Source organism: Mobula hypostoma, chromosome 2 (assembly GCF_963921235.1).
Source record: "Mobula hypostoma chromosome 2, sMobHyp1.1, whole genome shotgun sequence".
In the NCBI taxonomy this organism is placed as follows: Eukaryota; Metazoa; Chordata; class Chondrichthyes; order Myliobatiformes; family Myliobatidae; genus Mobula; species Mobula hypostoma.
This window is the reverse complement of record NC_086098.1, coordinates 16998309-17012187: the sequence shown is the minus strand read 5'-3', so window position 1 is coordinate 17012187 and position 13879 is coordinate 16998309. Positions and strand designations below refer to the sequence as shown.

The 13879-nt window shown below is 40.2% G+C and overlaps 1 protein-coding gene across 1 annotated transcript in view; it reads right to left on the bottom strand.

Moving 5' to 3' along the window:
- Window positions 1-416: 416 nt before the first annotated feature.
- tube1 (tubulin, epsilon 1) overlaps window positions 417-13879 on the bottom strand; it is a 29196-nt gene continuing 15733 nt past the window's right edge. Inside the window, exons 10-13 of the mRNA XM_063070281.1 lie at window positions 11711-11851; window positions 9452-9592; window positions 7306-7480; window positions 417-2247 (exon numbers count right to left, since the gene is read on the bottom strand). Of these exons, the coding sequence (XP_062926351.1) occupies window positions 2089-2247; window positions 7306-7480; window positions 9452-9592; window positions 11711-11851 (616 nt within the window). The 3' untranslated portion in view covers window positions 417-2088. The remainder of the gene's footprint in view (window positions 2248-7305; window positions 7481-9451; window positions 9593-11710; window positions 11852-13879) is intronic.

Genomic DNA, 13879 nt, shown 5'->3' with positions numbered 1-13879 from the left:
TTGGTTTCACCTATCTCCTCCCAGCTGGCCTCTTTCCCCTCCCCCCCCCCATCTTTTTATTCAGGTGTCTTACGCCTTCCTTCTCAGTTCTGAAGAAGGGTCTTGGCCCAAAACGTTGACTGTTTTGTCATTTCCATAGATGCTGACAGACCTACTGAGTTCCTCCAGTATTTTGTGTGTGTTGCTTGGATTAACAGCATCTGCAGATTTTCTCTTGTTTTGTGTGTGTTATTTTAGTCTTCTGCATTGATTGTTGCTTAGATAAGTACTAGGTAAAATTATACACAATATTTTTTCTCCCAATTTCAAATATAAAGTGAGGAGTGTGTATGGCAACAACTTAAGTTTTATTAGAACTACAGATATATTGTCATCAACTAAATTCTTTTGTCATATATACAAAACAGATTTGGATGTCAAAATGCAGCTTCTATTTCAAATCACCATATGAAATAGACTTCCTAAACAGTGCTATATTAACTGGTAATATTATCTTTGGTTTTACATTTTTTATTAAAAATGGTGCAAGTTTCAGCACAGATTTCTTTTACAAAAATGATCACAACTGAATTAATTTAACCAAATGAGGATGTAAACCACAATAAATAATGCAATCCAAAAAGGATCCTATAGGTAATCAAATATATTTTCTCTAATACACTGATTCACAGCTCTGAGGATTGCAAGTAGTTTAACACATTGTGAAGTGTTAGTTTAATTCCCTGGAGTGCACTGCAAAGTAACAAGCCTTCATGAACATACAACTATTGATGATAGAGAAACGCTTATTCATTGTAACCCAATGGTAGAGTAAATTGACTGATTTTGTCCTTCCGAACACCAGGTTATCAATATTGGTGTGCTATAATTAAATGTCAGAAATATTATAAAAATAGTTCATTATCTCAATTAATCAAAGTATTAAGAGTGAAAACAATATAACTACTCATATGTACAATATTCCAACAGCTTTTCCTACTGATTCTGAGATACATCTGAAGATTATATTTTCAAATGACATTAGCAGGTATCATTTCCACAACATTCACACCTGAGAGCAGAGGGCGATTCAGGATTGTCTCTTAACATGCCGAGATTGAGCCCATACCACTGTACTGAACAGCAGTAGCTTCAAAACCTCCCTAAGATAGCCTTCAGATGAGCAGTATGAAGTGCCCACCAAATCGTCCCCGGAAATAATGAACTGCTTTGAAATAAATAATTCAGAAAATCTGCACAATAAAGATATAAAATAATGCCACTAAGAACATTTTATATTTTGAGGAATACATCTCACTTTCAATAAAACTTGAAGGTGTGTTATTGTGTACCCAATTATTTCAGTATTATACATTAAATTTCTAAAGGAAATTTAGATTTAATGGCTTCATTATCCAATACAGTTCTGTGCAAAAGTCTTGTATATAGCTAGGTTGCCTAAGATGGAGGATGAGAGGTAACCTGACAGGAGTGTACAAGATAACAAGAGGCATTGATCGTGTGGATAGTCAGAAGCTTTTTCCTTGGGCTGAAATGGCTAGCACGAGAGGGCACAGTTTTAAGGTGCTTGGAAGTAGGTACAGAGGAGATGACAGGGGCAAGTTTGTTTTTTTTAAAAAATGCTGAGAGTGGTGAGTGCGTGAAATGGGCTGCCGGCAATGGTGGTGGAGGCAGATACAACAGGGTCTTTTAAGAGACTCCTGGTTAGGTACATAGAGCTTAGAAAAATAGAGGGCTATGGGTAACCTTAGGTAATTTCTAAGTGCATACCTTCTTGGCACAGTATTGTGAGCCAAAGGGCCTGTATTGTGCTGTAGGTTTTCTATGCTTGGAATCAAATGACCTTGCCTGGTGTCTCAAGGCTGGATGCGTTTGCCCTTGTGCCACCTTCCACCCTGGCACTCCTTCCCTGCCACCTGCACTACACCCCTCCCTTGACACTCCATCCTCGCCATTCCCAACACCCTTTGCCCCCACCTGATTTACAAACTTGCTCTCCGCTCCATGTTGACAAAAACAGTACTGTGCAAAACTCCTAGGCACCATAACTATACATATATGCATAAGGTTTTTCCACAGTACTGTATTTTATGTAGCAATGGAAAGACGAGGAACATTGTTGATGATTTGTCCTTTAGTAGCATCCAGTTCGTTGTACTCTTCTATCAGGGATGTCAAGGAATTAGTTGCTTCTGTGAAACAGCTTTGTTCCATCCCATCCACATGAAGGTAGTGGTGAATATGAGCCTGGAATGAAGTTACCATTGGTCATTAAAATAACCATGAAATATCCTGTGATTAATAGAAATATCCTATTAACATGGAAACAATATTGGAAATTAGAAGAGCTGATGATAGATTTACCCTTAGTGACAACTTCATCCAAGTTAAAGTCACTTAGATCACATTTCTTCCCCATTTTGAAGTTTGTTCTGAACAACAATTGAACCTCTTGACCACGTCTGCATGCTTTGATGCAACAAGTTGCCATAAAGTGGCCACTCATTGTACATGGGTCTTCTACTGCTGTAGCCCATCCACTTCAAGGTTTGATGTGTTGTGCATTCAGAGATGCTCTTCTGCACATTACTGTTATAATGTGTGGTTATTTGAGCTGATGTCACCCTCCTGTCAGCTTGAACCAGTCTAGCCATTCTCCTCCGATCTCTCTCATTAACAAGGCATTTTCACCCGAAGAACTACTGCTCACTGCATGTTTTTTGGTAAGCTGTAGAGCAGGGGTTCCCAAACTGGTGTCCACAGATCCCTTGCTTACTGATATTGGTCCATGGCAAAGGTTGGAAACCCCTGCTCTAGAGACTATTGTGCATGAAAATCCCAGGAGATCAGCAGTTTCTAAGATACTCCAACCACCCCATCTGACACCAACAATCATTCTATGGTCAAAGTCACTTAGACCACATTTCTTCCCCATATTGCTGTTTTTTCTGAACAACTAAATCTCTTGACCATGTTTGCATGTTTTAATGGTTTGAGTTGCTGCAACATGGTTGGATTTTTGTAAAAGCAAAAGAAAGGGCATACAATAAAGCAAAAATTAATGGGAAGATAGAGAATTTGAAAGTTTTTAAAAACCTACAGAGAGCAACTAAAAAATCATTAGAAAGGAAAAGATGAAATATGAAAGTTAACAAATAATTTCAAAATGGATAGTAAGTTTTTTTCAAGTACGTTAAAAATAAAAGAAATGAGAGTGGATACAGGACTGCTAGAAAATGAAGCAGGAGAAATAATAACTGGGGACAAGGAGATGGCTGATGAACTAAATGAGTATTTTGTGCAAGTCTTCACTGTGGAAGACACTAGCAGTATGCCTGATGTTGTAGTGTGTGAAGAAAGAGAAGTGGGTGCAGTTACTGTTACAAGAGAGAAGGTGCTCAAGAAGTTGAAAGACCGAAAGGTACTTAAGTCTCCCAGACCAGATGAACTGCACCCTAGGGTTCTGAAAGAGGTAGCAATAGAGGTTGTGGTGGCATTAGAAATGATCTTTCAAAAATTATTGGACTCTGGCATAGTGCCAGAGGACTGGAAAATTGCAAATATCACTCCATTCTTTAAGAAAGTAGGAAGGCAACTAAAAGGAAAATATAGACCAGTTAGGCTGACCTCAGTGGCTGGGAAGATGATAGAGTCAATTGTTAAGGAAGAGGTGATGGAGTGCTTGGTGACACAGGACAAGATAGTACAAAATCAGCATGGCTTCCTTCAGATAAAATCCTGCCTGGCGAACCGGCTGGAATTCTTTAAGATTACAAGTATGACAGATAAAAGAGGATGCAGTGGATGTTGTATATTTGGACTTTCAGAAGGCCTCTGACAAGTTGCCACACATGAGGCTGCTCACCAAGTTAAGAGCCCATGGTATTACAGGAAAATTACTGTTATGGTTAGAGCATTGGCTGATTGGTAGGAGGCAGCGAGTGGGAGTAAAAGGATCATTTTCTGGTTGGCTGCCAATGAGTAGTGATGTTCCGCAGGGGTCGGTGTTGGGACCACTTCTTTTTATGTTGTAAATAAATGATTTAGATGATGGAATAGAAGGCTTATTGCCAAGTTTGCAGATGATACGAAGATTGGTGGAGGGGCAGGTAGTATTGAGGAAACAGGTAGGATGCAGAAGGACTTAGATTAGGAGAATGGGCAAGAAAGTGGCAAATGAAATACAATGTTGGAAAATGCATGGTCATGCACTTTGGTAGTAGAAATAAATATGCGGACTATTTTCTAAACGGGAGAAAATCCGGGAATCTGAGATGCAGAGGGACTTGGATTTTTGTAGACATATCGCCCAGGGCATTTACCATCACTCATTGTCGGCCCATGCTAATGTTTCATTAAGGAATGAGATTTCTCCATTTACCATTTCGTGTTCAGATGGGACAGTGCTTGTAACCAGAGCCTGACAGCTGAGCAACAGGATAAAGTGGACAATTACTGCAGTTTCAGGGAGGAGAGGTGTATGAAAATAGCTAATGCCTCCTCCTTTGCTGTAGATTTCTTGAATGCATGGTTTGTCTGAAGAGAAATAAACCTATGCATGGGCATTACATGATCAACAGATCAAAACGAAACTCCTTGGCTCAAAATGGTTGGCAGCACACCTAGGGGAAGGAGAACAGTGATCTCAAATCTCTGCTGCCTTACTGTTATTCCTACTCATGGGGAAGGTTCTGGGAGTACACCCCCAGGGAAAGATCCGGATCTGGAGTTCCCAAGGCAGTCCTACACCAAGTTCAATGTTGACTGGCAACTCGTGTGACACTGCTGGTACCAAACTGCATCGGTCTCTGCCGTTCCTTTGGGTTCATCAAAAGTGTGGAGAGAGGAGATTGCTCCATGAGCAATAGTTTGTTCTCTATATCATACTGCCGAAGTTTGCCTATCTAGACAACTAGGACACAACATCCATGGACGACCCTGACTGACGGCGGCCTCACTCACGTATCAGCAGCTCAAAATCTGTAAGATGCCTCCAAAAATATTCAGTAAAACCTTTGTTGTCCAGCATTAACATTAATGAAATATACCATACAAAATTCAGACAGGTTTGAAAGGATGAGATGATCTTCACTGAAGACAAAAGAAAACAATAAATTAACAATGACTGTTCATCAAATACTACCAATTAAGACAATCCAATGAACTACGTAGATAGATTTGGAATAGCATTTGGTCATTAATCTGAAATGAAAATGATAAATGTTTTATCATGAAGTTGTAAAGTGCATTGAGTAAAGAAATTAAGATCGGACATTTAAACTAAACATTTTATAGATCAATTTACCTATCGAGATGATACGAACTCCAAACCGGAATGGCCAGTGAGCCTTAGTTAGAACTACTCACAATAACCTGGAGGAGAGATGCTGAGCAGTACTAATTGGGTATATTTAAGGCACAGGTTGATAGATTCTTGATGAGTCAGGGCATGAACGGATACAGGGAGAAGGCAGGAGATTGGGGCTGAGAGAGATAGATAGAAACTTTATTGATCTCGAAGTAAATTACAGAATCACAGTAGCATTAGAAGTGCACAGATATACAAATATTAGGAGAGAAGAAAGAATTTTTTTTTAAAAGTTACATTAAAAATAAATCAGAGCTGAACAGAGCTTAATAACAATTTATCAGGAGAGGGTCATTCCTTCCCCAACTATAGGTTGGCTTATTATTGAGCCTAACGGCGGAGGGCAAGAATGACCTCACCTAATGCTCTATGGAGCAGTGCAGTTGTCTCAGTCTATTACCGAAAGTACTCCTCTGTTCAGCCAAGGTGGCATGCAGAGGGTGAGAAACATTACCCAGAATAGCCAGGATTTTCCAGAGGGTCCTTTGTTCTATCACCCAGTCTCCAATATGTCCAAATTGATACCTATAAACAGTGCCAGCCTTTCTAATCAGTTTATTGAGCTTGTTGGCATCACTTGCGCTGATGCCATGGCCCCAGCACACCTCCACATAGAAGATTGTACTGGTAACAACAAACTGGCAGAACGTGTGAAGAAGAGGCCTGTATTCCCCACAGAACCTCCTCAGGAAGTCGAGGCAACTCTGCCCTTCTTGCACACAGCCTGTGTCAGTGCTCCACTCCAGTTTGTCATCCAGGTGCACCCCCGGGTACTTATAGGTCCTCACCACCAACAGTACAAGGAAGCAATGCAGGCTTAGTCTTCCTAAAGTCCTTCACCATCTCCTTTGTCTGTTGTCCTTGTTGAGTTGCAGACGATTCAGCTTGCACCATTTGACAAAGTCCATCACTAGGGCCCTGTATTCATCCTGTCGTCCTCCCTTGATGACCCAACTATTGCTGAGACAACAGAGAATTTCTGCAGATGACATGACTTGTGCATGCAAAGTCCGAGGTTATCAGGGTAAATAGGAGCCAATACAGTCCCCTGTGGGGCCGCAGTGCTGCTTATAGCTATATCTGACAGTGCTGAAGTCACATAAACTGTGGTGTGCCAGTTAGGTAGTCCATTTTCCAGGACAACAAGCAACTTGGCATGGTTGAACTCATGCAGTAGATAATACAAACTCACAGCAGGCAGTTCAATACTGGACTGCAGATTTGTTCTTTCACAGAAATGTGACTGGGATTACACGATTTGTTGTTCACAAGCACAGCAAGCCCACCTCCCTTCCTTTTACCACTGTAGATCAACTCTGTCTGCTCGTCACATTGAAAACCCATTCACAGTAGCGCTGGATTTGCTTGTGTAGCCATGTCTCGGTGAAACACATAACACTGCAAACCCGGTATACGTTTTGTGTCCGCTTGAGTATTGCGGGGGAAAGTGGATCAGCCATACTCGATGGGCCAAATGGCCCAATCCTGCTCCCACATTTAATGATCTTATAACCTCTGCCTGAGAAAGAAAAGCAATAGCAGTGGCTCCACTTGCAGATCCAGTACAGTTTTTGTGTCCTTATTGTGGGCATCTATGTCGCTCACAACTTGGACTCAGCAGCTGTCTTTGAACACACAACAGAACTGCACGTGACACCCATAGGAGCAGGTGGTGGATGGTTGTACAAGAAGCTGGTGCACATCACGAGTCCTGGTTTTGCAACCACTGACGCCAAGCAGACAATCTCTGAAGCGTATTGGTAATGGCTATGGACACCCATCTTGTAAAGACACTACCCAGAAGGCGGCAAAGGCAAACCACTTCTGTAGAAAAATTTGCCAAGAATAATCACAGCCATGAGACCATGATTGTCTCCATCACATGACATGGCACATAATGATGATGACACTGAGGTAATGAGTTGGTTGTAACTTACCCTTTTCTTATAGAGTTTTACAAAGCGATCCTTGAGATCTGTGAAGGTCGATTTAACACAAGTATTATTGGCCAATGCCAATAAGGAATGTGTGTGTCCCACAGGAGGTATTGAGCAGAGGCTCGTTTTCCAGCCTTCTCGATTCCATGAGACAAACTGAAGGGAAGGTTTCAATCTGGAAGGAAATATTGATGTTATTCTCTTATGATTCAACTGATGAATTGTAATTACAGTATAAATACAATTGCTGCTGTCCACATACAGACAAGAACTAAACAATTATTGCTGTAAAACTGAGACAGTTCTAAATAACTTGATGTCAGAACTGTTGCAAGTTGGTTTGTTTTCTCCTTCTCCAACTTCTTTCTAATTGGTTTCATTAATCTATCAATTAAGTAGCTCCATAAACAGCAGAATCACCTTGGCAACCCTAGCCTCACCCATTCAAAGATTCATTTTATTTCCATAGAAGGACTTTTCCTATAGATGCTGCCTGGCCTGCTGAGTTCCTCCAGCATTTTGTGTGTGTTGCTTTTATTATCAAAGTATGTATGCAGAATACAACTCTGAGATTTGTCTTCTCAAGATAGCCATAAAATACAGAAAACCATTGAAGTTGTTGAAAGAAAGAAATCCATTCTCCCCCACACGAAAAGAAAAAGAAACAAAAACACACAAATCTTAAACACCCCCAACCTTTCCGTGTATAAAATCTAACAGATCACCCAAACCACCAGCCTGCCAATCTGCAACAAGGAAGAATGGGCAAGAATATGAAAGAAACAATAGAACTGAAAGAGGCCAATATGAACTACAGTCCAATTCATAAATCTCAGAATTTTGATAACATTGGCAAGAGTAACAGGACCCAGTGGCCTCTCTGAAGGTAGTGGCACGAACCAGCAGCCTTCTGAGAACCACTCGCTCTCCTCCACATATGCCTCAATGTTTCAGGCTTCCTGATATTTTAATCTGCAAGAAATGTAGTCAATCATGGCCCCTCGTCTCACCTCTGAGCTTCTCCTTGTGGTAGCTCGCACTCGCAACAGAGCACTAGCTCACTCAATTGAACCACAGACTGTAAGTCACAGGCTCCAACAGTTTCCAAAACAAAGATAAGGTAAAAAGAATAAGTAGTAGAAAAACTGAAATGGTTGTCTGGAGATGCTGCCGGAGGAATCGTTGCTTACTGGCGCCATCTTGACTGGAAGGTAAAAGATTTGCGAGTCTTTGTTTCTTTTTCTTTTTGTGTGGGAGAGAATGGATTTCTTTCTTTCAACATCTTCTATGGTTTTCTGTACTTTATGGCTATCTTGAGAAGACAAATCTCAGAGTTGTATTCTGCGTACATATTTTAATAATAAAAGCAACACACACAAAATGCTGCAGGAACTCAGCAGGCCAGGCAGCATCTATGGAAAAGTCCTTCTATGGAAATAAAGTGAACCTTTGAAAGGGTGAAGCTAGGGTTGCCTCTCTTAAACTGACTCACTTTCTCATTTTCCAACCTCTGATCTCCACTTGAGATGAAACATAGAAAGTATAGCACAGGGACAGGTCCTTTGGCCTGGAATGTTGAGCCAAACCAGCTGAGTAAATCACCCCCCCCTCAAAAAAACTAATCCCTCCTACCTACACAAAGTCCATATTCCTCCATCTTCCCCACATTCAAGTGACTCTAATGTATTTACCTCTACCACCATACCAGGCAGTGCATTCCAGGCATCCACCACTCTGAGTACAGAAATTTACCCCTCACATCCCCTTTGAACCTACCCACTCTCACCTTCAATGCATGACCTCTGGTATCAAGACGTTACTACCCTGGGAAACAGATACTCCCCGTCAACACTGTCTATGACTCAAATGCTAACTGTTTCTCTTTTCACACGTTTCTTAGCCTTTTGAGAAGAAGTGTTCCTCCCTCCATGAAATAGTCGACAGAGGAAGCTCAGTAACAGACAACTCATCGTCAGGCCAGATAAGATATTGGACTCTGTTCTTAATCTCAGATTTCCAGTACTCATCAACGGGGGAAAAAAAAAACCCAATGGATTTCACATACAAGTTTAAAAATCAAAAGGCAACAGTATTAATTTAGCAAAAGCAACAACAATAAAAAAAATGGTTTAGCATATTCTCAAACCTCTCAATATTTCTTCTCAGGTCAGAAATCTGAACATTTCCCCGGACCATAAGTGCACAGGCAAGGTATAGGTTATGTTTTGGATCAGCATGCATTAACTGGTGATCCTTACTGAAAGCATCAGTGAACATCTGATCCAACCTGTTTAAGTAAACAAATAGGCAATCAGTCAAGCAAGCGCTGGAATTTTTTCCCTAGCAGGATACACGTCCAATTTATAAACATATCTTTATTGTATTAAAACCTATTAAACCTACTCAACAATATCACAATTAGTATTAGTGGTATCACAGTAGTAGTACTATTAATTCAGGACAACTGCTGTGAAATTCCTTTTAAGTGGAGCATTATTAACTTGTAGATTACATAATTTAATCTATAGACATCAGTTCTGAAAGGAAATATCAAAATACAAGCATTTAATCTTGACTTTAATGACAAATCCTATTGTTGGTGGTGGAGCTCGGCCTAGTGATAGAAATCGCCTGTCACATCCTCCACTAGTCGTGAATGGCATATGATCCAAGACCCCATTTAATTTCATAGTTTTGTTATCTGATTAGATAGCTAAGAGTATTGTTTTCCTTTATTTCAATCATTTTAATTATTTCTAACTGATTAATTAATTTTGTCTTCATATTTTTCAATTATTTCAATTTCAGTCTTTTTTTTAAAGCATCTCCATATAACAAGGCATTTAAAAACTTTAAAAATCAATGGTACTCTTACAAAAGGCAAGGACTTGCCGTCATTCAAAGCCCATCAAAGGAAGGTCCATTGAATTACACCATCTGCTGCCCAGTTACTGCTGAGGAACTTGCAACTGAACTCATAGGGTGGAGATTCACCCAGAGAAATTCCTGGTAATAGGCCCAGCCAAAGTGATTTGGTCATTCTGAACTTCAAAATAAATTCTGGATGTTCCCCCAACTCAAAGTACTTAAGTGGACTCTACATATCAACTTCATGCAAACCAAAAATCTTTACATCAATCTTTCGTTCCCTAAAAGGTAGAAGCATTTTTTTTTCCTGTCAAGCTCAAGGTCATAGAAAGTGCTGACCCATCTTTGGTTTACAAACTCAGTGCTGCTACCCTGATTCTGAATCAAAGGTTTGCACATTTGTTGAGTTAGCTGATTCAAGCTTTAAGTTTATGCTTCACCTATTCACCTCTTCATTTAAATATTTTTATTCTGTTATTTAGAGATGCAGTAACAGTCCATTGTAGCCCAAAGAACCTGCACCGCCCAATTACACCGATGTGACCAAATAGCCTACTGACATACATGTCTTTGGAATGTGGGAGGAAACAGACACGGTCACAGGGAGAATGTACACATTCCTTACGGAGAGCGGCTGGAATAGAAACTGGGTCACTACTGCTGTAACAGCATTACACCAACTGCTATGCTACCGTGCAACCCCAAAATAAATATCTAAAGTATTCATTTAAAAATCTAAAAGACAGATCAAGCTTGACTGAATCAAAGTTCCTTTAACATATAGGTATAACTCATACTGCTTCCTGTCAAATCCTGTTACTGTTTCCTTCTCACTTCTTTAAATTTGCAATCACACCTGACATACTTTAATCTGTGGTTTATACTTTCTTTCTCATATCACTGAGAGTTCTCTTTCTACTTTCAAAACATGTTGACAACGTTCTGTTCCAACTTTTCTCTACTGCTTCAAGGAATACCATCACAAGAGTTAAAAGAAAACAAGGACAACAGAAATATTGTTCCATTATTTAGAATTCTTTCATAATCCTAACCCCAATGCTATTATTTCCTTGTCACTACACACTTCCTTACATGCCTGATCTTTTATACCTTCTACAATTCCCTGAGTTGGGTGCTTCAGATCATTTTCCATCGTGGCAATCTTCTGTTCAATCCACATCCTTGCATGTACCTGGCACTGAATCGCTGTTTGCTCTCGGTCTTGCTAATCGTTGCCTTCTCAGCTCGGTTCAAATGCCCACCCCTTCAAATTAACAAGAATCTTCTTAATTCTTCTCCCCTTTGGCCCAATCCTAGTCACTATTTTGTACGTGTTCATTCCTTTTTCTGAAAAGTGTAAAGTGCTCCTAGGACATTCGGAATATTACAAGAACACCAATTGTTACGTGTCAGCCTACTCAATGCAAATGAGATTACAACTGATGAGCAGTTTCTGCACTGATGCAGGGATCGTCTCGTCCCAGTCCTAACATCAGTAACATCAGAGCAATGTTAACATTCCTTGTGAAAGTCCTACCTTCTTGTAGGGATGTTTAAATCAGCCAGGGTGTACAAAGGAGTTAGACTAGAAACAAGGAAATGCAGCCGTGGAAACGGAACCAGATTCATGGTAATCTCATTAAGATCCATATTGAGGGACCCTTCAAATCTGGAAGAACTGCAGCAAAGATGACAGAAATTAAATGAACAAAATCTACACAAAATAGGAACACAACTCCCAGTACAGTAAATTCAGAGCAATTATATCATGGCTATACAGTACTGTGCAAAAGCTTCAGGCACATATATAGCTAAGGTGCCTAAGACTTCTGCACAGTACTGTAGTTGTCAATGTGGAGCACCATGGGAGGGGTGTGGGACAGGTGGCAGAAGAGGAGACCAGACACACCCAGCCTTGAGACTCAAGCCAGCCCTGATATATAACAGCCCCATTCTCCCTGTAAGCTTTGTTGCCCTGACTAATCAAGAACCTATGAACCTCAAAGAAGTTTTGATGAAAAGCCCCTCAACCTCAAATGTTAAACTTTGTTTATCTTTTCACAGATGCAGCCTGAATGCCGAGTATTTTCAGTATTTCCTGCTTTCATTTCAATGTGCAGGTTATTCAGCTCTGGTACAACCAATTCAGGAATATTAATACCTGGCTTGAAAATTCACTGAATATTTTACATTCAAGACTCTTCATCTCATTTATTAGAAGCTGCAGAATCTGCTAGTCAGATAATATCTGAAATTTTGATTTCAATATCCTGCTACTGGACTTTTGACAGAACAAAGTATTGCAGCTTCCGATGCATGGAAGGCGAAGACTTTACGTAATGTCTGTCCTTAACAGATATAGCTTCCCCAATCCTACATTTTGTTTCAACCCTCTTTCTTTATGCTACCTAGTTACAATAAAAGTATTTATTTTTCCTGATTTTCAGAATATATATACACAGACACACACACACCTAATCTACTCAATTCATGATTCAAGATTAATATAATTTCCAGTACGTAAGTGTAAAGGAGAATGAAATAATTGTTACTCCTGATCTGATACAGCACAAAAATGAATAAAATAAAGAATACAATAATAAAAATACAATTAATATAAATGCAAAAGATAGCTTATATATGTAGATTGACTTACATACATAAAGTGATGCTAGGTGTAGAAGTGTCTGTACACAAGGTAACGGACAGGAAATGATAAAATAGTGGTGGTTGGGGTGTGGAGGGGTGGATTATTGGGTGGAGGTGTTGATCAGCTTTACTGCTTGGCGATAATAACTTTTTGAGCCTAGTGGCCCAGGCGTGGATGCTATGTAGGGAGTGATAGGAGTGGGACAAACAGTCTTTGAGCAGGGTGGGTGGGATCCTTCATAATATTGCTGGCCTTACTCCAGAATCTTTCTGATTGTGTGCTCTTGATGGTGGGTAGGCTGCTGCCAGTGATGCGTTGGGAAGATTTGACTACCTGTTGTGGAGCCTTCCTGTCTGCCGCAGTACAGTTTCCGTACCATGCAGTGATGCAGCATGTCAGGATATTTTCTACTGCCCATCTGTAGATGGACGTAAATATAGATGTGTATAGTCCAGCTCTCTTCAACCCCCTCAGAAAGTGGAGGCATTGATGAGCTCTCTTGGTTGAGCAGAATGTGTTCTGGGACCATGAAAGACTGTGCAAGATATTCACTCCCAAGAGTTTGAAACTGCTCGCAGTTTCTACAAGACCATAAGACATGGGAGCAGAATTAGGCTACTTGGTCCATCAAGTCTGCTCTGCCGTTCAATCACAACTGATTTATTATTCCGCTCAACCCCGTTCTCCTGCCTTCTTTTGGTAACCTTTGACTCCCTGACCAAAAGAACTTATCAATTCCAGTTCATATACTCAATACATAACATTACTATAGTACTGTGTGAAGGTCTTATGCACTCTGGTTCCCCCCCTCCCCCTTATAGTTACACGAAACCTTTCCCACCAACTGCAACAAGCATATATAATAGCTCATCTCTCTGCGACAGGCAAACACTCAAAAATCGTACAATAGTCTCTGCTTTATTACTTTGTACATTATTGCACATTGGTACATTATTGTGTATATTATTCTGTACTTTATTATTATTAGTCAAGTCTTCACAGACTGTGTTTTTAAATGTTGCTGCTGTAACAAAAGAAACTCCCAATGAAGTACTA